This window comes from Triturus cristatus, chromosome 7 (assembly GCF_964204655.1).
Source record: "Triturus cristatus chromosome 7, aTriCri1.1, whole genome shotgun sequence".
Lineage (NCBI taxonomy): Eukaryota > Metazoa > Chordata > Amphibia > Caudata > Salamandridae > Triturus > Triturus cristatus.
The window spans coordinates 1,582,913,593-1,582,941,348 of record NC_140590.1 but is presented as its reverse complement, the minus strand read 5'-3'; the positions used below and the strand labels follow the sequence as shown (position 1 = coordinate 1,582,941,348).

General features: G+C 49.3%; 1 protein-coding gene across 2 annotated transcripts in view; it reads right to left on the bottom strand.

Moving 5' to 3' along the window:
* Positions 1-27,756, bottom strand: part of ARFGEF2 (ARF guanine nucleotide exchange factor 2) — a 629,301-nt gene that overhangs the window by 126,269 nt on the left and 475,276 nt on the right. For both annotated transcript variants that reach the window (XM_085619427.1, XM_085619428.1), the window contains exon 34: positions 10,685-10,799. In XM_085619427.1, the coding sequence (XP_085475553.1) occupies positions 10,685-10,799 (115 nt within the window). The remainder of the gene's footprint in view (positions 1-10,684; positions 10,800-27,756) is intronic.

Here is a 27,756-nt window from a genome sequence, read left to right as displayed (position 1 = left end):
TTGTTTGAATCATCTGCCCCCTCCTCCCTCGCCCCAGCTGCGCCAGTCGAGTGTTTACTTATATTTCTTGGGGGGCCCCCTTTGTTTTTTTGCCTGGGCTGTTTGGTTAATTTCGATTTTATTTCCCCCCCACCCCCTTTCGCCACCGGCTCACAAACTGCTGGACTTGCTTTTTTCTGGGACCCTGTCGTAACTAACCTATTTCCCCTGGCTAAAATCGGGTCCGCGGCATTTTCATTAACACCCTCAATCATATTCTCCCCCATTTCCTCATGGATCTCAACAATCGCACTCTTGCCCACCTTAACTGAATTATGGGCCTCTTTACCTTCCTCTCCCTTTGACCCTTGATTATGGCTAATACTAGTACCATCCTTGACACCCCCTGGACACTGTGGCGGACACTGTGGTGGACTTAAAGGGCGTGACTGTGATTCTGTAATACAACACGGATCCCCCTCTGGAATCACAGACTGGCTCAGCCTACTTGTGATTGGGGATTTTGACAGGGCAATATGCCCTAACTGTGGTCGCGCTCGCTGCCGCGTTTTCTGTTGATTCTCTGCTGGTTCCTGTTTGGTTTATGCGGTTTGTATGTTTTATATTTTTTTGGGCGTTTTTTTTGGCTGTTTCCGGAAGTCCCAGTGGTGATCTCCTAGCAATGCTTCGCTGGCTGGCTGGGCTATGGGGTTAGGCGCTGCTGGGGAACGGAGGGAGAGCGGGAGGGGGGGGGACGGAATGCCAACCGCTGCTGCTGGTAGCTCGACTTGGCTCACCTCCGCCTCTCCGTCTGATTACACCCGCCTCGCACTGTCCTGCTCACGTGCTCGTCCCCGTCCACAACCATGGTGCGGCGATGCGGCGGCACGGCTCTCAGAATGTGCTGATTCTGGCCTCAATCTTCGGACCCGGCTAGCCCGCAACCAGCCCGCCTGCCACTGCTTTCCGCTGCCACTGCTCTCCGGGCTGCCTGACTTCCGTGGCCACTCACTCTTTCAAACAGTGAAGCATGCTATCAATCCGATAACAGGCTTGGCGCCTCATTAAGGGTAGGAAGCGCTTTTCAAATACTATTATTGTTACAAAAACTTGAGGTCTGATGATTTAAAACGCCTAAAACATACAGGGAAAGAGATATGTAGTTTTCAAAGAGATGCCACTTGGGGTGACTGCAATTTAAACCTCACATTCCTTTTAGTGAGCGCGCTTCTTTGTGAATTACAATTAAAGACTGACTAATCAAAAAATAAACATTGTTCATCCTCATGAAAACTATACTACAAGCTGAAAAATTTCACTTAAGAAAGGCTGATACAAAGTAATCTGGTAGACTTGGCTCTCAATTGATGATTTTGCATTAAGGCTAAATAAAATGAAAACACCTACACATAGAGATAAGATATATCATTTAGAATGAAACACCAATCCACACACAAGCCCATATAGGCTAACCAAGGAAGCCAAGGCTGTCTCAGATTGAGGGATGCTGGGGACGGACGAACAGCCAAAATTACTTTCTTCACTTCAAGGCTGTAGAGCAGCCTACCAAGTAAGTAATATCTATCTTCTTCAGCTTACAAAGGCGCTTGATATAATACAGAAAAGAACACAAACATGCCTACTAGGGATTTCGAAATACTGTATCTAAACAGGATCAAAACCATTAGCAGAGACTGAACTTTGTAACAAATAGCTAATATTCTATTACTCCGAATCCTTGAAGTTGGCCATCTCGCCACATGCTGTAGATGTGCCACAAAATAATAGAACTGCTATCTGGCAACACCAGCCCCCACTCTTCCAAGTCCCTTTTGAGCACCGAGAGGGCAACCCCACTATGGCTCCCGGCCCACACCAGAGCAATCAACAGACTGTCAAGCTGGTGGAAGACATTTCTCCTCAGAGGGACAGCTTTTTCAGGATGAGGTATAAACAAATGGGAAGGAAGACCATTTTGGCAATGTCCGCCGGTCTTATCACCGACAAGAGTAGCTTATTCCAAAAATCTATCGACCCGGCCAGGCCTCTCAACCCCCTGTCCATATTGAGGCGTCTATAGGTGGCTTCTGTATGGGCAAACATCAGCCCCAAGTAACAAAAGTCAAGTAAGTAAGAAATCCCTTCCCAGCAAATCCCCAGCTCACGCAAATGCTCCGACAGTGTTGGGGCCTGCCTCCCCAATGGAAACAGTAATGTTTTAATAATATTAACCTGCAGACCAGAGGCACGTCCAAAAGCCTCCAAATGCCTCAACAAAAGCGGGATGGACTTCAGAGGCTAGTGGAGGTAGATCAATGCATCATCCGGATACAGGGAGATGATATGATTTTGTTCACCCACTCGAAGACCCAAAGGCTCAAGTTCCCTACGTAACAGTATTGCCATTGGCTCGACCGCCAGGGCGAACATGAGTGCCGAAAGGGGACAGCCTCACAATGCCCCTCACAATCACCCAGGCCTCGGACAACTTCCCTCCCACCCAAATTCACACCGAGGGGTCCTTGTATAATAGCTGAATCCAGCCCAGAAACACCAGCCCAAACCCCATCTCCCCCCCCCCCCCCCTCCAAGTACTGCCATGAGGTTGCACCAGTTAACAGAACCAAAAGCCTTCTCTAGGTCCATCGATACTATTGTCATATCTTTGTCCCCGCCAGTGGTCTCATAGAGTACGTGTCAGGCGCCGAAGATAATGTGCCATGCTATGAGGACCAACCTGCGCACTACTTCTTGCAAACGTCGTACCAAAAACTTACAGAGGACGTTAACGTTAATCATAGTCAGAGAGAGATACGAGGAGGGATCCTCCGGGGCACCTCCCGGCTTCAACATTAGGCAGATAATGCCAACGTGTGCCAATAAATGGCATTTGTATTCTGTTGCCTGTGGGTGAAGAGGGCGCAAGTTGTGTGCTAGACCTAATTTGTCCATGACCCGGGAAACAGACTCAGTCATTGAGGGCTTTGTGCCTGGCCTTCGGGGGTGTCGATCCCTGCCCCAGTCTAGTATACAATTAAAATCTCCTGCCCAGAGTATAAGAGTACCAACACTGCCCTCCAGCAGGCGGTGCATGGTTCCATAGAACCACCCATCGACAGTGTTCAGTCCATACGTATTCAGAATGGTGATATCTTCTCCATAAGGTGTGCCCTGAAGGAGCAAATAACGGCCTACCACGAAAGCCTCGCTATATGTGTGGCGGAAGGGGACCCCGGGAGCCACCCAGATCGCCACTCCCCGTGCATAGGACAAATATGTGGCCGTGAAGAATTGACCCCTTCATTTTATTTGTTAATTTATGCACTTCATCTCCCATCAAATGTGATGCATCATAACATTTATTAACAGTACAAAATAATTGTCTCAGATCCCTAGTTCACATCCTGCCCACACATCAAGATCTCTTCAGGCTCATCCGTGATCTCAATGTCTGCTGTGGAGGTAGATACAGTCCCCGGAATACTCAACCCAGGGGCTTCAAGGGCAATGGTGCCATCCTCCTGAACAATGACCTTAGCAGGATCCCAATCTACTTCAGCCCCAACGACCACAGGGTATGCACAATTCCTCCAAGCTGAATGTTGAGGTGTCTCCTCTCCTCAGGACCCTGATCTCCAGGATCCATGTCTCTCTTTTGGTACTTTGTCACACATCTCCAGCTATCACCAGACTTCCTCTGCCATATAAAAAAAATGCGACTTGCGCCCTGCAATTACTCTTAAGCAGGCGGGGTAGAAAAGCATATAACATCGGCCAATACTCACTGTTTCTTGGGTTCCATAAATGATTAACGCTGGCCCTGTACTTTTTGTGTATCGTCTGGGAAGATGGAGATCCTGTGGTTCTTATACATGAGATTGTCAGCCGCCCAAAGAAGGCAATCCCTGTCTCTATAGTTCAGGATACACACTATGATAGCACGTGGCGGGGCCCCGGCAGGCCATCAGAGCGCTATGGGCCCTTTCAATGACAAACTACGGAGACAAACCGGTGGGTTTCAGAACCTGTCAAATTCATGTTTCCACAAACTTCTCCGTCTCACCCCCTCCGCACGCTCGGGGAAGCCCAAGAGGCGAACTCTGTTTCTATGCGATCTTCCCTCCGCATCCTCGGCTCTGGTCTCCAGTGCTCTGGTTTTTGATTTGAGGGTAGCCACCTGCTTCTTAAGGGACGTCACTTTGGATTGAAGATCCAAAATGGCATTCTCCGCTGTGTGACCTTATCAGATACCTTCCGCAAATCAGCATGCAAAAGGTGCACTTCGATAAAGACTGATTCTACCTTTCCTTCTAAGGCTGCCCGGGAGCCCTGAATAGCCGCCATAAGCTCCGCCAGGAAAGGCTCCTCCTGGGACGCCCCCTGTGTCACCACGTGAACCCCCCTGATGCACCCTGTGCTGGGCAGCGGGCGTGTGGGTGGCATATTGTTCTATCATGTTCCCTTGAGAGGGCGTTGGCGGTCTTCCTTTGCCCATTATGCACACAGAGAAGAAGCACTCAGTATAACAAACGCAATAAAAGCCCACAGTTCTTGCAAGGAGACATCCACTTCACTCACACCCTAAAGGTAATATCGGCATGCAGTCACTCATATATTTACTAGTTCCACAGGATCAGCGATGCCCTCACCAACAGGCCTTGTTCTAATCACGGACCACTGCCAAACTCTAGTTCCCGCGTCGTAACATTCAGGAATCCCCCCCAGTGCTGGCGGGTTGTGCTCCTCCAACTCACTGTGCCACAGGATTCAAGCTAGCCAGGCTGATGTGGGGTGATGCCCCGAAACCGGTCCCAGGATGCTTGTTTCCAGTTCAGGGAGGACCTGGCTTGGAAGTTCGGGCTGGTCTGTTCCCATGAGGCACAGGGCCAAGACGGATTTGCATATGGGGAATATACAAAAGGTGAAAAATCTGAGGCTAAAGTCTCTGCTAGAAAGAGAATTACCGAAGGTAAGTAACTTGCTGTTTAGTCCTCTAAAACAGCAGGTAAAGCTTCACAAGATATGGAGTTGGGGTACAGGTCTGTAATTCTCATAGCATCTAGTATTGTGATTTGGCTTTTTTTTAAAACAAATTTTATTATGTCAATATAGCCATCTCCATGCAGAGCCCTGTAACCCAGAGACGTCTGCCAAATCCTTCATACATGTACATAAAGGCAATAGACAATTGTATATTCACTAACTCCCCAACTCCCGTCCCAACTCCCTCCCCGCCCCCAAACCCCAAAGATCGCACTTCCTACTGCTAGCCCTACTCTCCCCCCTCCATCCATCCCGCTCCCCCTCGCAGCGTACGCATCCCCGCACTGCCCCCCCAGGACCACCAACGTCCGTGTATAGCTGCCCCTATGGATCGATCTCCCTCTCTGCGGGGGGTTCCAGCCCTATGCCACGGTAGTCTGCCCATCGTTTCCAGATCTAAAAGTGTTTGCGTGGGCACCCCCTGGCCTCGAAGACGGGCCGCTCCAGCCCCATACAAAAGTCTAGGCCGTTCTTCCATCTCATCATGGAAGGGGCTCGTGTCGCCTTCCACTCCCTTGCAATATCCCGCTTGGCTAGAGTGAGACCCAGCAACAAGAGATGACGTTTATATATATTGCCCCCTATATCCTCCATGACATGGAGTAGAACCAGTCGCGGCGAGCGGGGGAGCTCCCACCCCAGTACCTCCGAGAGGCACGCTAACACTCCCCTCCAGAATCGATCAAGGGACGCGCACTGCCAGATAGTGTGAAAGAATGTGCCCTCTTCCCTGCCGCACCTCAGGCACTCCGGGGATGCGATCAGCCCCGCCCGCCACAGCCGCACTCTCGTGAAGTACACCCGGTGCAGGTATTTAAATTGAACCAACCGGAGCCTCATGGCTATAGCAGCACCTCGCGGGGCGGCCAGCGCCTCCCTCCAATCCTCTTCCTCCAGAGCGCCCACCTCTGCCTCCCAGTCCCCCCGAAGTTTGCTCAGTGTGGGGGAGCTGTGCGTAACAAGGGATTGATAGATCCTGGAAATTTTTTTATCTGGTAGATCCCCCATGAAGACTTTCGCCTCCAATGGGCTGAAGTCAGGGAGCGAATCCAGTCCCGCCAATGCGGGCGACAGGGCATGCCTGAGCTGGAGATATCTAAAAAATTGCTCACGTGGCATATGGAATTCCTTCTGTAGCTCAGGGAAAGATTTAAGTATCGTCCCTCGCATGACATCTCCCAGCGTGGAGATGCCAATGTTATCCCATCCCTTAAAACCTTGTAGGGCCGCCAATTGGGGTAGACGCCCATTGTGCCACAGGGGAGTCTCCCGAGTCAAGGTCCGCCACCATCCCATACGGCGCAAAGCCTGCCTCCAGATTTGAAACACTACCTGCGTGACCGGGGGCAGCGCACCCCTCAGGGACGCCGAGTAAAGGAGTGTATGCAGCGTCTGGCGTCCCATAAGTTGCCGTTCCAGCGCATATGCCGGGTCTCCCCTGTCCCCGTACCACCATTCGTTAAGGACTAGAAGATGTGAAGCTTGATAATATGACAGAATATCCGAGGTGGCCAGCCCTCCACAGTAGGTGGATAGGAAGCACGTCCGTATAGCCACGCGCACCTTACCCCCCTCCCACAGGAATTGCCCCAGCACCGAATTCACCTGTCTGAACCAACCTGGCTGAATCTTGTACGGGTGGTTCTGTAGCTGATATAGGAGTCGAGGGAGCGCCACCATTTTAAATATTGCCGATCGCCCATACAGAGTCAAGGGCATACGGGACCAGATTTTAATATCGGCGCGGACGCGCTCCCATACTGGGGCCACATTCCGCTCCCAGGAGACCGCCGGCACATCCGTCAAGAACACCCCCAAATATTTCAGTCCCCCCACCGCCAACTGAACTGAAGAGGCCCACGCCCCCATGTTCGTGCGCTCTCCTAGCGCCCACGGGGTGGACTTGCGAGGGTTCATGTACAAGCCTGATGTTTCCCCGAAAACCTGCATAATGCGCAGGAGCCGAGGCCCCGTCCTGTCCACATCTGTAAGGAAAAGGAGGACATCGTCGGCATATAGCGCAATCCGATCAGACAGGCCCGTGGCCCATTCAAACCCCCGAACCTGCCCGTCTATGCGTATCCACCTAGCCAGCGGCTCCATAGCAAGAGCGAAAAGATACGGGGACAAAGGGCATCCCTGCCTCGTTCCGCGTCCCAAGGAGAAAGTAGGAGAGGTCGCCCCCGCTACTCGCACCGCCGCCGTGAGGTCCGTGTAAAGGAGCGTTATGTAGGAAAGAAACCGGGGACCCAGATTCAGTCTGCGGAGCAATGCGAAGAGATAAACCCAGCTGAGGGAGTCAAACGCTCTATCCATGTCCGCCAGCAGCAAGGCCGCCGGCTGTCCCGTCCTCTGTACGGCCGCTACTGCCACCTGCGCCCTCCGAATGTTATGTCTGGTTGCCCGCTGAGGCATGAAACCCGCCTGGTCCGGGTGCACTAAGGTGGTGATATGCGGCAAGAGACGGTTCACCAATGCTTTGGCCAATATTTTGGCCTCCACATTTAAAAGGGAAATGGGGCGATAGGAGGCGTGTTGGTCCGGGGGTCGGCCCGGCTTATGGAAAACTACAATTTCCGCGTGTCTCCAGTCTGCCGGGAGCGCCCCCCTATCTCTGGCCTCCTCGACCACTGCCCGATAATACGGGACCACTTGCGCGCGAAACCGGCGGAAGAATTCGCAGGGAAACCCGTTGGGTCCCGGGGCCTTGCCCGGGTTGAGCTCCCCCAGCGCCACCCGCAGCTCCTCGTCGGTCAAGGGGGCCTCCAACTGGTCCCTCACCTCGTCGGACACCCCAATTGGAGGCAGGTCTGCAAGAAACTTATCTATAGTGGTACCTGGTAAGCATTCCCGTGGGGCGTATAGGCCTGCAAAGTAGGCAGCAAAGTTCGCGGCCAAAGCCGGGGGATCCGTAATCGGTCTTCCTGCCGAGTCCCGAATGCCCGGCAATTCCTGGGCCTGGAAAGTGCCCTGACAGAGACGGTGCAACATTTTACTAGACTTGTCCCCCCACTGATACACGCGGCTGCGTGTCGCCAGCCAGATTTGCCTCGCCTCGTCGAGCAACAGAGCAGCCGATGTCTGTTGCGCATATAACAATTGCCGCACATTTCGCTCCCTCCCGTCCCCACGGCACCGACGCTCGAGTTCCTCCACTGTCGCCTCCGCCTGAACCAGTGCCTCCCTACGCTTCCTTCGGGCCGCCGCACACCAAGATATATCGACTCCCCGGAGGGTGGGCTTCATAGCCTCCCACAGGCTCGCAGCACTAGCGACCAACCCCTCATTGTCCAACAAATACCGAGCAAGCGCCTCGCCCATGTGGGCCCCATATTCTGCATCTTGCAGGTTCCATGTGGATAATCGCCAGCAAAACTGTGGCCTACCCCTACCGATACAGATCTCAACGGATATCGGGGAGTGATCCGACAGGCCTCGAGGCAATATCTCCGCCGCCACCACCCTATCCACCTCCGCCCGTGGGACAAAGAGGTAGTCAATCCGGGACAGCGAGTGGTGCACCGCCGAGAGGTAAGTATAGCCCCGCTGATCACCATGTTTTCGCCTCCACACGTCTATCCAGTCCATTCCCGTGACCAGCGAGCGTAGTTTCGTGGGGGCGCCAGTCCCGGGGTTACCCCCTGACCGAGATCTGTCTGTGGCCATGTCCATCACATCGTTCCAGTCCCCACCCACTGCAGATAATCCATCCGGCAAGTCTGCTCGCAAGGTGAGCAGCTTCTCAACCAGGTTCCACTGCAACCGAGGGGGCGCATAGACACTGCCCAGTGTTAGGTGCTCCTCCCCAATACTGCCCCTGATAAACAGGTACCGCCCTTGTGGATCGCCCCACTGTCGTATGTGTGTATATGGTACCCTACGGTGTATTAGGATCGCCACCCCTCTCGAGCCCCGCGTGAAGCCCGCATGGAAGACATGCCGAAAGCCATACCTCTGGAAGCAGAGAGCCTTTGTTCCTAGGAGATGCGTTTCCTGAAGCAGCACAACATCCGCCCCCGCCCTTTTCGCCTGGTGAAGCAGTGCCACACGCTTGATCTTATCCAGGGCCCCCCTTACATTCCAACTAATAATCCGGAGATTTCCCGGCTGTAGGTGTCTATCCTGTGGCATGCCTGTCGTGGTAGAACATGGACCTCAGCCCAGCGGATTGGGAAGCGCGACAATGCAATTGCAGGGTACTAGCATCTACCGGAGGTGCAATCTGAAAACTAAAACATCCCCTCCCCAACAAACCCCCCACCCCATACCTCAAAGAACCATGAAGTATCTGTCGCGGCGAGACCGGACCCCATCCCCAACACTGGAATGTAGCCCGCCCCGACGAAAGGATCCTCAACTCACAGCCCATATCCGTAATGGAAGTCCCCCATCCCCATTGTCATGGCTGGGAGACCCACCCATAGCATGCCTCCCCGCATGCAGACCGTCACCACTGCTCCACAGCGCCCCATCCACCTTCTATATTCAGGGTTCAGGATCCTGGCTCCCCGGTACCGGATCCCCCCAGGAAGCGGCACCACCGGAGCGGGAGCGCCTCCGGGACCTAGATCGCCTGTTGCGTTTCTGGTGCAGCCCCTGAGGGCCCTTCCTCGCCGTCCCGCTCGATGACGAATCAGACCCCCCACCCGGCGGGGAATGAGGCCTCACTCGCACCGTCTCGTCTGTCCATCGAAACACCTCCTCTGGGGTGTCAAAGAAATGGGGTGATTTGGCTTTTTTAAGACCAGAAAAATCCTAGCCTTTTTAAAGATCCGCTGGTACTGAGCCTAACTTCAAAGATTAATTAATATAGCCTGTACATCTGAAAAGGTTATCGATAACAGTTCATTATGACCTCTGGCTGGTAGGGGCCTACGGTCAGTTACACTTTATTCGCTTTTTTACTCCCTCATCATTCAAGTTAGTAAATCGGCATAGGATCTCCTATAACGCAGCCAGCAAATCTATCAAGATAGAGGTTATATTCTGAGCTGAGGTAGACAGCAAATGCTCATTCAATTTAATTGTATTTACTTTAAATATTTAGAAAAAAATCTGGAAATTGAATGCATCTGGTTTCAGACCATATACAAGTTTATTGGCCTGAAGCTACTTTCAGTTCATTAATACCTGAAACAGCGCGTTTGGCCTATTAGGAGCTTTTACAATGGCTTGAAAATAAAAAAGCCGCTTTAGCTGCTTTGACACAAGCAAAGTAATCTTTCTTTCACCAACATGCACACATAACTTTTAGTTTTTTAAGATGTAGTCAAGGTACAAAACAAGTAACAAGTGCAGGAATAACCTGACTGAATGTAGGTATACTAGCAGCAAAAGACAGTACGAGGAGAACTTGAATGCTGAGAACTGTCTCTCCCAATCAGTGCAATCCTTTATGTTTGAAACAATAGGCACATGTAAAGTTGCTAATAAATATTCAAAAACATCAAAAGGAAAAACAGTTCTTACACCAGTTAAAAGCTGGTGAGAGTCACCCTTATTGATAGTAAAAAAAGAATCAGTTGCACTACAGATTTCAGTTCTAGCACGTCAATGGTAAATACACTGAAGCAAAGCACCAACAGCAGTGACAAAGTGGATTAGCATTGAGTTTACATCTAATAAAATATTAGTATACAATTGTACTCAAAAACTTTCTTACTTCCAGATGTTTTGCCTTTCCAGTTCTCATCAGTCTGATTCGAAAATTGACTTTGCCCCCTCTCAGAAGGATTTTTATCCATACTGCTTAGAGATTGGCGATCGATATCTATATCCTATGAAGGCAATAACACAATTTACATGTATGAAAATGTTACTCAAATAATATACACAATGTTACATTCTGAAATATGATTTTCATTTTTGAAGGATTCTTTAAAGAAAGTGCAAAACAAACAATATTAATGAGAACTGTATTAACCTAACAATTGAAATTTCACACCTCATCAGTTCGATAGCTTAAATAGTGTAAATGTACCACTGCTACAGGGGTTAGCCAATAATATAACAGATTAAATATATCCCACATATAGGGCATGCTTTAGGTTCTTCAGTGAGCACCCACAATGTAAACCTGTACATCAAATGGGCATGTCATTACATTCCCACCATGGTATTTCTGCTGCCATCATATTTGAAAGTATATGTACTATCAATTTCCCTTGTAATTTGGTTGTCCGCAAGCAGCAGTAGACTGCATCCTTTGAAGCAGTCCATAAGCGTACCATGGCAAAATACACTGATGGAACACATGTATCATGCCACTCCAACAAATGCAGGTGATGGCCATTAACAGATATCCTTTACCACTGCCAAACCAGTGCAGAGAATAATGTTTAAAGAGATAGATCAACTCTTTAAGAACAAATGAGACCAGAATTTCAATTCAACTTTGTAGAAATGAAAGACATTACTATTTGATCTATAACTCTTTGGTAATCTCTTTGGTTATCTAAGAACATGCTTATTTTATTGCCATGAAAAAAGGCACAAAGCCCATTATAAATCAATATTTGAGAGGACTCTATTATACCATAAAAAAACCATAGCTCACGAACAAAGTCCACCTTTTTTCCGCACACAAAATTGCCCAATATTTCACATTTTAAGCATATACTGTAGCAGTTTTCTAGGAATACAATGGCATGATAAAGGTGGTTATGTACAGTAAAATACTACTGGCTTGAGATAAAACAATGTATGGTTTTCCAACTTGTTTCTGACATGGATGTACAACTGATACAAGTGAGAGTGGAAGTCATCCCATTATGATGAGTGTTCAGGTAAAACACAATTGTTTCAGTGAATATATTTTTTGGGGGGGGTTTTACCTGCTGGCGATTGCTAGTAGGTAGTTATAGTTAGGGCCTAGTTTCCATAGGGAAAGCGTTTTTTGATTTGTCAACATCTTTGGCGCCGTTTGACGAATCTTCGTGAAATTTTCCAAAAAAACAGGGTTGGACCACTCAGTTTGTGTGTTGAAAGTTTCGGGGTAATTCGTCAAGCTGGGGCCGAGAAAAAAGCTGAACTGCTGAACGGAATTACACCAAATTTTGTAAAAAAGGTAGGTCTTGGTTTAGACTGCGCCCTTTTTGTTAAATGGTGTACATCCGTTCAGTAGTTCCTGAGAAATTTAAAAAAGAAAAATATCTATATCTGAGCACTGAGGAGGGTTCCCGAACCATCCCGGGCACGAGCTTCACTCTGATTGGCTGCCAACACTCCAAACCAGGAAGTGTTGGCAGCCATCTTGTGACTCGGTAGAACAGAGTCACAAGAAAACAGTGAAAAAGAGGTTAAACAAGCATTGGCATAGCCAATAGGTCTCGCCTTTGGGACCTTATAAGTGTTTAGCCAGAGATATTGGCAATGTTTTTAAGGAATGTTGTAGAGCAATGTAGCTGCTGTGTTTAGTATTGTAAAGTTTGTGTGCAAGTTGTGCTCAGTGTAGTGACGTAAGGGCACTGGCATGGTGTGGAATGTTGTGATATGATGTGTGTTGGTGAGATGTATGTGCGTATATATCATAACAGACTTTGAGATTACAATGCTGAGTATCTTACATATTTCTTTATTTAATTATATACCTTTAGAAATTAAATCTACTGAGAAAATAAAAATTGTTGTGATTTGTCAGGCTGGACACGAGATAGCAAGGAATAAACATTAAAAGGCAGTAGGGCTCCCTATAAGGTACTGTACATCTCAGGGATCCATCTTTCCAACCAAATGTTGTATTATTTCAGCATTTGTGTTGCGCACTGCAAATATTTCTGTTATCCGTAATGATCTTGTAGCATGTTAACTCATATGAATGTGTTCGCTCTGCAAGCAGGCTATAACATGAACAAAAAATTGAAATTCATTATGTTTTTTTTTTAATAATTCTTTTTATTAAACCATTTCGACTGAAATACATCAATGACATAATAGCAGGCAACATCAATTTCAATCAGTTTAGATTCCTCCATTTCAATATATATTACAAGCATCTTTTCCTGGTGGTTAGGGGGGTCCAATAGCCTCATCCTCAGTTCGCTGGCAAGGTGGGGGGACATATATTCCCTCTATACTGGTTCCAGGCTCCCCATATCTTGCTTCACTTCCCGGGGCACCCCCTAGCTACCAACACCGATTTTTCTCTAAACATGCACCAATCTAAATCCTCTTTACACCTCCCCAAAAGGGGTGCCCGGACGGCGCCCCACAACTGAGCAATGTTCCTTTTTGCGATCATGTACGCCAGCGTGGCCCACTGCTGAGTGTACACGTTGAGGTCTGTAGGCTCCCAGACATTCAGTAGGTACCTCCAATACACTTCTACCCGTTGACAGCTCCACAATATGTGGATAAAGGTCTCCAACTCTCCACACCCCCGCCTACACTCTCCACTTTCTGCCCGTCCCATGCGGACCAGTCTGAGTTCCGTTACATATGTGATATGCAATATTTTAAGCTGCACTAGTCTCAGCCTGGCCTGGGTCGCTACTACCCTCGGGGAGGAGACCGCCTCTTGCCAGTCCTCGGCATCCAATTCTAATCCTGCACTGCTCCACTTACCCTTAAGGATCTGATGTGGATCTTCCATATTGTTAATTAACTTCTTATAAATAAGGGAAATGGTCTTCTCTGGGACATGCCCATCCAGCACTCTGTCCTCCAGTGGGGAAGCCTCCGGTAGTTTCTCGTCCCTAGGGACATGCGTCGTCAACGCGTGGCGGACCTGGAGATACCGATAGTATTCAGTGTCCGACATGCTATACTGTTTAAGAGATGCGAACGGCAGAACCGTATCCTTCCCCCAGACGTCTTTGACGCATGTAATCCCGATAAGGTCCCACTTATCAAATCCCTTGGATTTCCAGAGGCTCCCAAGCTTCTCCGAGTTCCACAGTGGCGTGGCCAGCGTAAGCTTACCATCCCAAATGCTTATTGACAGCATGCCATACCTGGACAGCATGCGCTGTAGGGCCAGTCAACGGGAATCTACCAGGTCTAGCATACAAAGCCCTGGTGTAGTCTCCCACTGGGAGCAACCACTTATCCATAGCGTATCCGGGGTCGTCTGGGCTACAATATATCCCGTGATTAATCGCCGCAAGCTGAGATGCCCAATAGTATTTTTTAAGGTCGGGGAGACCGATACCCCCATCGTACCAGTTCAAGGTCAGCTTTGAATACGCGATCCGGGGCCGCCATCCCAGAGGAGCGTCCTCTGCAGACCCTCAATTTCCTTAAAGTAGGACAGTGGGACCAGATCCATCGTGTTTTGGAGAGCATACAAGAAACGAGGGAGGGCCATCATCTTAAAGAGGACCGCCCTTCCCAACATGGAGAGAGGAAGGGACCTCCAGCGCCCGACATCTGTTTTAAGCCGTTGCAGGGGTGGGTCCAGATTATGAGTAAAGCGTAGTCTCGAATCCAAGGTGACATAAATCAGAGATATCGGAAGCCTTCCGGTGCAATCTTTATTGGGCAACTCAGCGGTATCACCGGCGGGTCTCCCGTCAGCACATAAATTACTGACTTGGACCAATTAACTGTAAAACCCGAATATCTACCAAAAATAGCTAGCACGTCCAGTAGACAGATCAGTGACGCCCTAGGAGTGGTGACGTAGAGTAGGATGTCGTCCGCGTACAGGGAGATCTTATCCTCCCAGTCATTGGTCCACCTCAGTCCCCGGATTGATCTATCCTGTCTAATCCAGGCTGCCAACGGTTCGAGGGCCAGTGCAAAGAGAAGTGGCGACAGGGGGCACCCCTGGCGAGTGCCCCTGCTCAACTGGAAGTCCCTGGACCTACGGTTGTTCACTATTACTCTGGCCATCGGGCCGGAGTATAGGAGACGGATCCAGCTCAGGAATTCCGGACCAAATCCGAATTTGCCCAGCACTGCAAACAAATAAGGCCACTCAACCATGTCAAATGCCATGGTTGCATCTAATGAAACCAGAGCCGCCGGTTCCAGTATAGTTGATGTTCTACTCAGTATTCCATGAAGGCGGCGCAGGTTGCGGGCTGTATTTCGGTGCGGCATAAAGCCTGATTGATCTGGGTGGGCAAGTGTATTAATCACCTTAATCAGCCGCGTGGCCAACAGTTGTGCCAGGATTTTAGGTTCTGCGTTTAGGAGCGATATTGGTCTATACGCAGTGCGATTCGTCCTAGGTTTACCCTCTTTATGTATGACGACTATGTTGGCCACCCTCTGGTCGTACGGTAGCACTCCCTTCTCTCTACTCTCCTCCAGCATAGCATGGATATGGGGGGCGAGCGCCCGAGCTTTCAGCTTGTACAACTCTACGGGAATACCATTTGGACCCGTGGCCTTCCCGGACCGCACTCCTCTGATCGCCTGCGCAACCTCGTCATCCGTCAGTGCGGACTCCATGTATGCCCCATTCTCATCCGAGAGTGCGGGAAGTCTTATGTCCCTTAACAACGCGCTGTTTTCGTCTTCCGAGTACCTCCCCGAGGTAGTATACACCGATTGGTAATAGTCTGCAAATGCGTCTGCGAAGGCTTGCGGCTCAGTAATAGGAGCCAAGTCGTCTCCTTGTATCTCGGGTACCAGACGCGACGCCCTATCAAGCCACGCTATCAACTTCTGGGCCTTGTCCCCCATCTCATACACTCTACTCTGAACCCCCCTCCATTGCGCTCGAGCGCCCTCTTTGGCTATGCTATTGAACTCCTCCTATCTCAACTTCAACAGGTGGAGGCCCTCCGGGGTCCCCCCCTGGGCTGTCTCCTCCTCCGACCTCAACACGTCTTCCTCCGCTCTCACCAAATCCGCCTGTCTGGCCCTGTTGCTTCCGGCGATCGACGAGACAACCTCTCCCCTAATGACTGTTTTGTACGCCTCCCACAGGGTCTGTGCTGAGTCGACCGAGCCCCCATTTTCCCGAAAGTAATCATCTGTAGCTTTGATGTTTTTTTTGCGGATGCTCGGATCTCTCCGGTACCATGGGTTGATTGGGGCTATCCTGCCTACGATGGAGCGACCCATTTCCATTCGAAGCCACACAGGGGAGTGATCGGAGATTCCCCGCCCAAGTGGAGAATCTCTTGGATAGTATGGGCCTGCGGTGCTGGGACTAAGATGTAATCAATGCGCGACAGACTGTGATGCGCGCTCGAAAAATAAGTGTATTGTGCCCTATCGGGGTTAAGGGTCCGCCACCCATCCACCAACCCCATTGTGTCTAGAAAATTTGACAGCCACATCTGGGAGGGTCGCAATTCTCGCGGCGGGTGCCTATCTATCTCCCCGGTTACCACTGCGTTGAAATCCCCCCCCATTACCAGGATACCCAGCGGAAATGTTAAAAAGATGGAGCCCAGGTCGTTGAAGGTGTCAGCTTGCAAACCGGATGGGACATATACAGAGATAAATGTGGCTGTCTTCCCCTCCCACAGGCCCGAAACCCCGACATACCGGCCACGGACATCAGTCCACGAGGCCTGTATCGTGAAAGGGGATGAGCTCTTAACCAAAATGCCCACCCCTCTGGACCCAGTCGTGAACCCCGAGTGCGCCACTATTCTAAACCCTCCCCTATGTAGGGCCAAGCATTTATTTCCGACTAGATGTGTTTCTTGTAGGAGGACTACATCTGGGGTATGCCTCCTGACGAATTGGCTGACCATCCCCCGCTTTAGTTTATCTCCCAGCCCGTTAACGTTCCAACTGAGGACTTTGACCCCCAGCCCCTGCTCATTACTCCCCGCCATGTCGTTTCGGAATTCGCTCTCGCTCTGCTAGCCACTTTGACGTCGTCGAAAAACACATTACAATAACAAATTCAACTGTAATACAAATCCCACGCTTCCCCCAACTCCCCCCCACCCTGCACCCCTGCTGATTGGGTCCACCCATAACAAACTGGCAGAGTGCCTGTCGCCCTATACCCTATCTCTAACGATAACTAAATGTAGTACCGAGGAGGCAGCCCGACCACCACCCCCAGGACCTCGGTTTCTAAGGTAAATGTCCCATAAATGTCTCTCAGCAGTCCGCTGCTGCGATGCCCTACTTCTACTGACCGTGCCCCCCATCTGGGGTCCATGACCCCCATACCTGACCACCATTACATTGTCCACTGGTCCGCACGCCGGCTTCAAGCCTGTTCCTGCATCGCTTCCTCCCCGCTCACGTGGCGCACTCCAGCTCCGTGAGCGCGCCGTCTGTCTATCCAGTCCACGGCCATTTCAGGGGTATTGAAAAATCACGCCCTCCCCTCGTACTCAACTCGCAGACGCGCCGGGAACATCATGGCGTACTTAATCCCTTTGTCTCTGAGCTGTCTCTTGACTGCAAGGAAAGTCTTACGTTGTTTCTGCACCAGCTGGGTGAAGTCCGGGAAGAAGGAGACGGCGGCGTTCTCGTATCGCAGCAGAGCCGACGTGTGGGCCGACTGCAGGATAGCGTCTCTGTCCCTGAAGTTAAGAACGCGCGCAATCCATGGGCGCGGGGGCGCTCCGGGTTTGGGTCGCCCACCCGGAACTCTGTGCGCCCGTTCTATGGTGAAGAATTTTCCCAGGCCCTTGGGCTTGAGGTAGTTGAGAATCAGATCTTCCACAAAGAGGTCCGGTGCGGGCCCCTCTGATTTTTCGGGCACTCCCAGAATGCGGACGTTGTTCCGCCTGGACCTCCCTTCATATTCATCCAACTTACGTTCGGCCAGTTCGCTGAAACCCTTGAGGTCTCGGACCTCTCGCTGGAGTTGCAACACGTCGTCTGACAGGCCGGTCGTTATAAGATCCAAAGATTTGACTTTCTCATTCACTTTAGTAAGGTCTGTCCGAATTAAATTAACTTCTATGGAGACCGTGTCCAGCTTGTGTTCCAGGGATTCCAGCTTTTGCTCGAGGGAGGACTTGACCCCTCCTATCGCGGCCATTAGGTCTTGCAGGGTCAGCTCCGGAGGGGCGCTCAGGGAATCTCTCCATGCCCTCGGCGCCTGTCGCTGGTCCGCCGGCGGGTCCCTTGGCTGCGTGTATCGGTCTAGCTTGTTAGTCTGTACTTGCCTGGTCCCTTTGTTACCTCTAGGCAGGGACTTCTCGGCCTCCGCCTTACTCCCCATGCCTCCGGAGGGTCTCTGTCGTTTCCAGCTGGGGCCGGATCCCGCTTTCCCATGGCCGGTGCGGTTTAGCTGTAACTACGCCCTCCCCTGGGGCCTCGGTAGCAAGATTGCCAATGCGCCCTTCAGTTTATGCCCCCGGCTATAGGAGGCCGCCTCTGGGGCGTCAGCAGTGCGGCGCGCCAACAGCCGCGGCCGCCCGGCACCAAACTAGCTTCTCTTCACACCCCCGTGCACCGGTCCGAGAGGGGCCTGCAGTGCGTCGCGTCTCAATGTCACTGACCGCCGTGGCTCGCCACCACTCTCCAACACCCCGACACCTCGCCCCTTTATGACCGGCGATCCCCGGCCCAAGTCTCCGGCCTTGCACCACACCTCAGGCGCCTGCACTGCCAACCGACCCCCAGCCAAGACCCACAGGCCGGCGCGAGCCCTCAGCAACCGGCAGTCGAGGGGGGACGGGTCACTATCAATCACCGGTCACTGCACGGCTCAGGCCTCAGATCAGCGCAGCAGCCGCGAGCCGGATATTTCCTCCGTGGGGCGCTATCCCCACCGGCACCCCACACACTTTGCTCCGTCCTTCGGTGCCTCCGGCGCCACACGACCGCTGCCCCCCGGGGAAGGCCCCGGTCTGTGGATGTCACGGGAGGGGGGGAAGAAACCGCCAATACTCCATTCAACGCCAGCTGCGTTCCGAGGAGCGGCGCCGCCCCGACCGGGGACTTCCGGTCCGCGTCGCCGCCTCCACCTCTCTTCCTCGTGGCTCCCTCCGAACCCCAGCTCCCGGCCGAGGTTCCTCGCACAGGCCCCGGCGAGCGGCGCCGAGAACTCCGCCGTCAAGGGGGGCACGAACACCGGACTTGCTGGATTCGGCACCGCTTAGTTTATTTTACCTTCACGCAAGATATTAAGGGCAGGATCTTATGAAGGATATGAGGTCCCGGGAGCAGAGACCACGGAGCCCGGAGATCAAGCGGCCATCTTGCTCCGGCGCTTGGCTCCTTCCCTAATTATGTTTTTTTAATTAAATCTCATAACTAATTTGGAAAGAACATTAATACTCCAGAAGACAGAACATGATTCCAATCAATGCATTTTTATTGAAGAGCTGTGTTGTTTTTATTGTGCTACAATTATTTAAGCTCCTTAACAGATATGTTTCAATAACTTTGTGATGTTTTCCTTAAGAATATTTTGCAGTGGCCATAGTCATGACTTAAAATATCCCATAGGGCCACGCATAAGCCTGCTCCCTAGCCAGAACATGAAGACCTAAGAACCCAGAGAAGGCACTCGTCTACAGGAATGGTATTCACCAAAAGCAGATGCCCCACATAAAATGGAATCTATTCACAACAGGAAACAGACCAGGGGAGAAAGCCGGCAATCTTTCTTCCTCGTTGTTCACCCCGTGGCCCAGGCACAGATTTGTTTACTGTAATGTCACATCACGCGGGCCTATCCTAGTTTAACACAGACTGAAGTATGTGGCACTGCCGAAGTGGAAATCCGAGAACCCATGCATTTACCCTCTAAAGCATCACCATGATGCCACTCGCACTGTACTTCATCCCGTCTAATATAGTGTTGAAGTCCCACCCCTTCCAACTGTGAGTAAAGAGATACTTCAAGACCTACAAACCTCCTCCAAATACATGCGTACACTCTTGTTGGCTGACAGTGTATCATACCTGGCCACCAGAGACATACATCTGATTTGTTATCTTGTCCCACATCCTCAAATGCATAAACATGATATTCATACCAATCTCCTGCGAGAGGCAAACTATACATACCTGGTGAACCTACCGGCTTCATCATGATCACTATTGCTCTTAGTATCACTATTGTTACTACTACCATGAATGCTACTACTAAATCTAATACAACTACTATTATCACATTTGTGGAAAACTATATCAGATAAAGTAACGGTACTAATTCTAATAAATTGATGGGAAAAGATTGTTACCGCATGATGGAATGAATAGAAAACCCGAGAACTGTAACAGTTTAGGACTACAGACTACATTAGAACAGAATTAAGCGAGGGATTTGGGGTATTTTAAAAATATGTGAGAAGAAAGCAAACTATCATGGAATCAGGAACCAAACTCAGCATACAGAGACGCATTGAACTGGGAGACCAGTTTGAATGAAAATGATAAACTACAGAGATTATGTTATACGTGGAAGGTATAGACTGACTTGTGCTTTTTTTAGCAGGTTCTGTTGTCCTTCGATTTATCTTCTGCACCCCAATTAAATTCAAATTAGTTAACTACTGAAGAAAGGAAATTGTGATACTGAAATGCCTTTAGTCATTGTAAATAAATCCCAAAGTTCATAAATCAATTTGTAAACATTTTAGAAAATCATAATGATTTATTTGAATGGACTTGAAAAATATTAATTTGAGACTGAATCCAGAAAGAACACAAATATGCTTTGTCTAGACCTCGGGAATTCGATCTTTATATAAAAAAAATAATGGGACCTGTTGACAAAAGCATTTTGAAGTATGCACAGTAGGTAGTACAGTAGCACTCTCTCACGTATCCCTACATCCCTTTGCGAACTGGCCTCAATACATCTGAAATGGGAATAAAATGGGGACGTCGTGGGAATATCATATAGAATTAGTACAAATAGAAATAGGAACTCTGCTTTTTCTAATAGGGAGTTGGACCATTGGGCAAATAATTCACGAAGGCATACAATATTAAGTAAGAGAGTTCGCCTGTTGTACTGCTTGCGTACTTCCAAAAGCTCCGTGTCGGCCTCGTGTAAGCAACCCAAAGTACAGCTAAAATGTGTTTAAAAGTCATTCGTGAAAATTGATTCACAGATATAATTCACTAGTGACTGAATGCAATTACAAAACAATTATTTTAACCCACGGATTCATAAGTATTCCGAACGTCCATTTAAAAAAAAACTTTAAATACTGGATAAACAGAAATGCGGCAGCGCACATGATTTGTCAGTGCTATGTGTGCCAAAGGCTGGAATTTGAGTATACAGGGGTCCAGCAAATAGAAGTGTGCATGATTTAAGCAACATCTTACCTCAGCAAAGGGCACGCATTAAAAACACGTAATAAATCCTGAATGGATGCACTCTATTAATTATCTCAAAAGCTCACCATGAGCCCCGGCAAAGCACTGTCCTTATCCATGGCACATGCTCCACAGTAGAATTTGATAATTCACGAACTCCATGGCCCCCTGTTATTACTCTCCTGGGGTGGTGCGGGCTCAGCGGCAGGACGACCGCTCATAGATTTATACACACCGGGGAGTTCCATGGTGAGCTTCTGAGATAATTAATAGAGTGCATCCATTCAGGATTTAGTACGGACCCCATCACCCAGAATGCAACGTAGAGCCTCATACAGAGCAGCCCAATCAGGGAATACGATTTTGGCATACAAGGATGACGGAGACCGCCATGCACTCTTTCTTACAACATCAGCCTCTGATGAAGAGTGGAACTTGAAACGCGTCAGGCAGTTGTAAGATGTCCTGTATGACTGGCGGAATACTGTGTCCATACCATTAAAGGCTTTGGGGAAGGCGGCGCGTGTTCGAGTACGACTCAACTTGGAACTCCCCGGTGTGTATAAATATATATATATAAATATATATATATAAATTCACTGCAAAAACTAAAAATTACAGGGACGTTATATTTAGGCTCAAATTTCACACACACAAAACCAGAGAAATTCAGCAGTATTAGTTAGCTGAACTAACTATAACTCGCGCCCCCGCAATACACTGCTTACAACCTCACATATTACATCACTCACAACATCATCCAGTGACTGTGAGTGTTATTAAAAAGCTTATGCGTTGTTACATTTATATACAAAGGTGTATTGATGAATCAGTAGGTGCATGACTGCCTGTATGGATGATTCAATGGGTACGTGACTGACTGTATAAGTGAGTGATTAGGTGTCTCAGTGAATGTATGGGTGAGTGATTAGGTTGTGTGAATGTCTGTATCAGTCTATAAGTTGGTGTCTTAGTGGTTGTATGGTTTGATGAGTGGGTAAGTGAGTGGCTATATGGGTGATTGATTGGTTGTATTGATTGGTTGTCTGAGTACCTGTATAAATGTCTGTGTGGGTACGTGAGTGTGTGTGTGACTGCCTGCATGGATGAGTGAGTGGGTGATTCAGTGGCTGTATGAGTTAAGGAGTACATCTGTGAGGGGCTGTATGAGCGTGTGTGTGTGTGTGTGTGTTTGGCTGTGTCGGTGAGTGAATGGATGTGTCAGTGGTATATGGGTGAGCAACTGCATATGTGAAAGGCAGTATAGGTGAGTGTTTGAGTATATAAGTGACTATGTGTGAATAAGTGATTGTGAGAGTGGCTGTGTGTGTATGTCAGTGACTGTACAGTTGAGTATGTGTTAGTATCTGTATGAATAAGTGAGCTGTGTTTGTAACTGTATAGGTGAGTACGTGGCTGTGTGATTGACTATGGGTGAGTGAGTAGGTGTGTGAGCAGTTCTATGGGTGAATGACTGTGAGTGGCTGTATGGGTGTAAGTGGATATATCAGGGGCTGTATTAGTGAATGAGTTAGTGTATGAGTGGCTGTAGGGGTGACTGAGTGGATGTGTATGTAGACCTATGAATCAGTGAGTGAGTGTGTACCTACTGGTATAGTTGTGTCAATGGTTTTGAGAATTGTAGTATGGAAGTTGAAGCGGGTGTATGAAAGGTGGGAGTGGGTGCGTCAGATTCTGTGGATGATGTCATTTGAGAGGTCATCAGTGATGTCACTTGAGGTCATCAGTGACGTCACTTACCAGGTCATGAGTGATGTAATATATGAGGTCATAAGCAGTGCATTGCAGGGGAGTTATATGTTGAATCACCTAACTATAATTGCTGAATTTCTCTGGTTTTGTGCATGTGAAATCTGAGCCTAGCTATAACATCCCTATAACCTTTGTTTTTTTTCAGTGAATTTCTAAGGTTTTTAAAATCCTAATTCCCAACTGTAATGGCCCTGTAACCTTCCTCACGATTGTGCACTGTGGTGGCAATGACATAGGCACATTCAATAGAGTAGGACTGGAAATCCTAATCAAGGATCCCTTTGCTTAATTTATGATGCTTTTCCCTCACACTGTCTTGGTGTACTCTAACATAAGCCAAAGACAGAAATGTAAGTGGTTCAATCAATTCTGTCCACAGATTGACAAAGCCAGGAAACATGTTAATAAAACTGTGCACTTTACTGCTGATGGCAACAGGGTGTTTCTAAGTAACCTGAAACTCTGCATTTGGTATTATGTGTAGCAGCCATATACACACAAACAACATAACGACTCTTGTCAGAGCCATCCTAGTATCCAAAATATTGTGAAGTTTTTTACCAAACTTTTTTTTTTAGTTTTTGACAAGAAAAAGGGGGTATGCTTTCAAAAAATCAATTTTGGACACATAACTTGAGTCAGTAACACCCCCATTTCTCAAACATGGGGACAGAGTAACTCTACTCTGACCCCTTAAGTGGATTTTCACAGAAAGTTTCAGCACCGGGAACCGTACCCGATAAATAAAATGGCCGCTGCAACTATCTGTTCAGGTTGCGTCCAGCCAATCACAGCATTCCCACTGGTGCGTGCATTCACGATTACTCGCGAAACAGTCTCAAAATATCTACGGCCAGAGATATCACTGTAATTTTCAGCTTAATTTCGCAAAAGCTACTAAACAGATTTTACACCAAATAGGCAAACAGCACTTCCTTGAACCAGCATCTACCTCCCTGCCAAATTTGGTGTAAGTCCATTAAGAGGTTTGTGCTGTAAGTGTGGCTAAAGGTTCCTATGGGAATTAACATTACAAACGCATCCTTATTTCGCGCGCTAAATTCTCGGTCCCCACTGCACGAATCACCCCCAAACTTTCAATGACAACCAGAACCTACTTACCTACACACATTATATATATATATATATGCAAAGCTTTGGTTATTCTCAAGGATCTTGGGGGATCGTCGACCCGCCGCCAACCATCAAAGAACTATGCCGACTTTTGTGACTTCACGAACAACGCATACACTTACCTAAGGAAGGTGCGTCTGGGCACATTGTGGGTCAATGGCGGCTGAATGAAGGTTCCGGGTCTCCTCGCCTTTTTTCCATGATGACATCCAGGCAGGTGAGGTGAAGCTGCAGGCACCGCCCAATGGGGAGAGCACTTACGTGACTGTACCTGCAGCACGAGAGCTTGGAGCACCGAGTTCGGGAGCACCGAGTTCGGGAGAGTCTCCCTACCTGCCAGAGTGTCTGCACCAATTGAAGCGGGGCACTCTATTTTAAAAGTGGACAGTGCAAGTTATAACAGTGATGAAGGCATTTGATGAAGGCAATGGTGCCGAAACCGGTCATGCCGCACTCATGACACTGAAATTAAAGGAAGGAAAACCCTTGTGAACCTGTGTGGGCTTGCTCCTTTCGTACAGGGAAGGTTCTGGTGGTGTATATTGGTGCGTGGCCACGCGCACCTCTGAGCCCCCATTCTGAAGCAGTTCGGCGATATCAGTGGCAAAGCTTTGGTTATTCTCAAGGATCTTGGGGGATCGCCGACCCGCCGCCAACCATCAAAGAACTATGCCGACTTTTGTGACTTCACGAACAACGCATACACTTACCTAAGGAAGGTGCGTCTGGGCACATTGTGGGTCAATGGCGGCTGAATGAAGGTTCCGGGTCTCCTCGCCTTTTTTCCATGATGACATCCAGGCAGGTGAGGTGAAGCTGCAGGCACCGCCCACTGGGGAGAGCACTTACGTGACTGTACCTGCAGCACGAGAGCTTGGAGCACCGAGTTCGGGAGCACCGAGTTCGGGAGAGTCTCCCTACCTGCCAGAGTGTCTGCACCAATTGAAGCGGGGCACTCTATTTTAAAAGTGGACAGTGCAAGTTATAACAGTGATGAAGGCATTTGATGAAGGCAATGGTGCCGAAACCGGTCATGCCGCACTCATGACACTGAAATTAAAGGAAGGAAAACCCTTGTGAACCTGTGTGGGCTTGCTCCTTTCGTACAGGGAAGGTTCTGGTGGTGTATATTGGTGCGTGGCCACGCGCACCTCTGAGCCCCCATTCTGAAGCAGTTCGGCGATATCAGTGGCAAAGCTTTGGTTATTCTCAAGGATCTTGGGGGATCGCCGACCCGCCGCCAACCATCAAAGAACTATGCCGACTTTTGTGACTTCACGAACAACGCATACACTTACCTAAGGAAGGTGCGTCTGGGCACATTGTGGGTCAATGGCGGCTGAATGAAGGTTCCGGGTCTCCTCGCCTTTTTTCCATGATGACATCCAGGCAGGTGAGGTGAAGCTGCAGGCACCGCCCACTGGGGAGAGCACTTACGTGACTGTACCTGCAGCACGAGAGCTTGGAGCACCGAGTTCGGGAGCACCGAGTTCGGGAGAGTCTCCCTACCTGCCAGAGTGTCTGCACCAATTGAAGCGGGGCACTCTATTTTAAAAGTGGACAGTGCAAGTTATAACAGTGATGAAGGCATTTGATGAAGGCAATGGTGCCGAAACCGGTCATGCTGCACTCATGACACTGAAATTAAAGGAAGGAAAACCCTTGTAAACCTGTGTGGGCTTGCTCCTTTCGTACAGGGAAGGTTCTGGTGGTGTATATTGGTGCGTGGCCACGCGCACCTCTGAGCCCCCATTCTGAAGCAGTTCGGCGATATCAGTGGCAAAGCTTTGGTTATTCTCAAGGATCTTGGGGGATCGCCGACCCGCCGCCAACCATCAAAGAACTATGCCGACTTTTGTGACTTCACGAACAACGCATACACTTACCTAAGGAAGGTGCGTCTGGGCACATTGTGGGTCAATGGCGGCTGAATGAAGGTTCCGGGTCTCCTCGCCTTTTTTCCATGATGACATCCAGGCAGGTGAGGTGAAGCTGCAGGCACCGCCCACTGGGGAGATCACTTACGTGACTGTACCTGCAGCACGAGAGCTTGGAGCACCGAGTTCGGGAGCACCGAGTTCGGGAGAGTCTCCCTACCTGCCAGAGTGTCTGCACCAATTGAAGCGGGGCACTCTATTTTAAAAGTGGACAGTGCAAGTTATAACAGTGATGAAGGCATTTGATGAAGGCAATGGTGCCGAAACCGGTCATGCCGCACTCATGACACTGAAATTAAAGGAAGGAAAACCCTTGTGAACCTGTGTGGGCTTGCTCCTTTCGTACAGGGAAGGTTCTGGTGGTGTATATTGGTGCGTGGCCACGCGCACCTCTGAGCCCCCATTCTGAAGCAGTTCGGCGATATCAGTGGCAAAGCTTTGGTTATTCTCAAGGATCTTGGGGGATCGCCGACCCGCCGCCAACCATCAAAGAACTATGCCGACTTTTGTGACTTCACGAACAACGCATACACTTACCTAAGGAAGGTGCGTCTGGGCACATTGTGGGTCAATGGCGGCTGAATGAAGGTTCCGGGTCTCCTCGCCTTTTTTCCATGATGACATCCAGGCAGGTGAGGTGAAGCTGCAGGCACCGCCCACTGGGGAGAGCACTTACGTGACTGTACCTGCAGCACGAGAGCTTGGAGCACCGAGTTCGGGAGCACCGAGTTCGGGAGAGTCTCCCTACCTGCCAGAGTGTCTGCACCAATTGAAGCGGGGCACTCTATTTTAAAAGTGGACAGTGCAAGTTATAACAGTGATGAAGGCATTTGATGAAGGCAATGGTGCCGAAACCGGTCATGCCGCACTCATGACACTGAAATTAAAGGAAGGAAAACCCTTGTGAACCTGTGTGGGCTTGCTCCTTTCGTACAGGGAAGGTTCTGGTGGTGTATATTGGTGCGTGGCCACGCGCACCTCTGAGCCCCCATTCTGAAGCAGTTCGGCCATATCAGTGGCAAAGCTTTGGTTATTCTCAAGGATCTTGGGGGATCGCCGACCCGCCGCCAACCATCAAAGAACTATGCCGACTTTTGTGACTTCACGAACAACGCATACACTTACCTAAGGAAGGTGCGTCTGGGCACATTGTGGGTCAATGGCGGCTGAATGAAGGTTCCGGGTCTCCTCGCCTTTTTTCCATGATGACATCCAGGCAGGTGAGGTGAAGCTGCAGGCACCGCCCACTGGGGAGAGCACTTACGTGACTGTACCTGCAGCACGAGAGCTTGGAGCACCGAGTTCGGGAGCACCGAGTTCGGGAGAGTCTCCCTACCTGCCAGAGTGTCTGCACCAATTGAAGCGGGGCACTCTATTTTAAAAGTGGACAGTGCAAGTTATAACAGTGATGAAGGCATTTGATGAAGGCAATGGTGCCGAAACCGGTCATGCCGCACTCATGACACTGAAATTAAAGGAAGGAAAACCCTTGTGAACCTGTGTGGGCTTGCTCCTTTCGTACAGGGAAGGTTCTGGTGGTATATATATATATATATATATATATATATATATATATATATATATATATATATATACACATACACACATATATATATATACATACATACATATACATACACATATACATACACATATACATACACATATACATACACATACATATACACACACATATATATATATATATATATATATATATCTCAAACAACAATATCTCTAT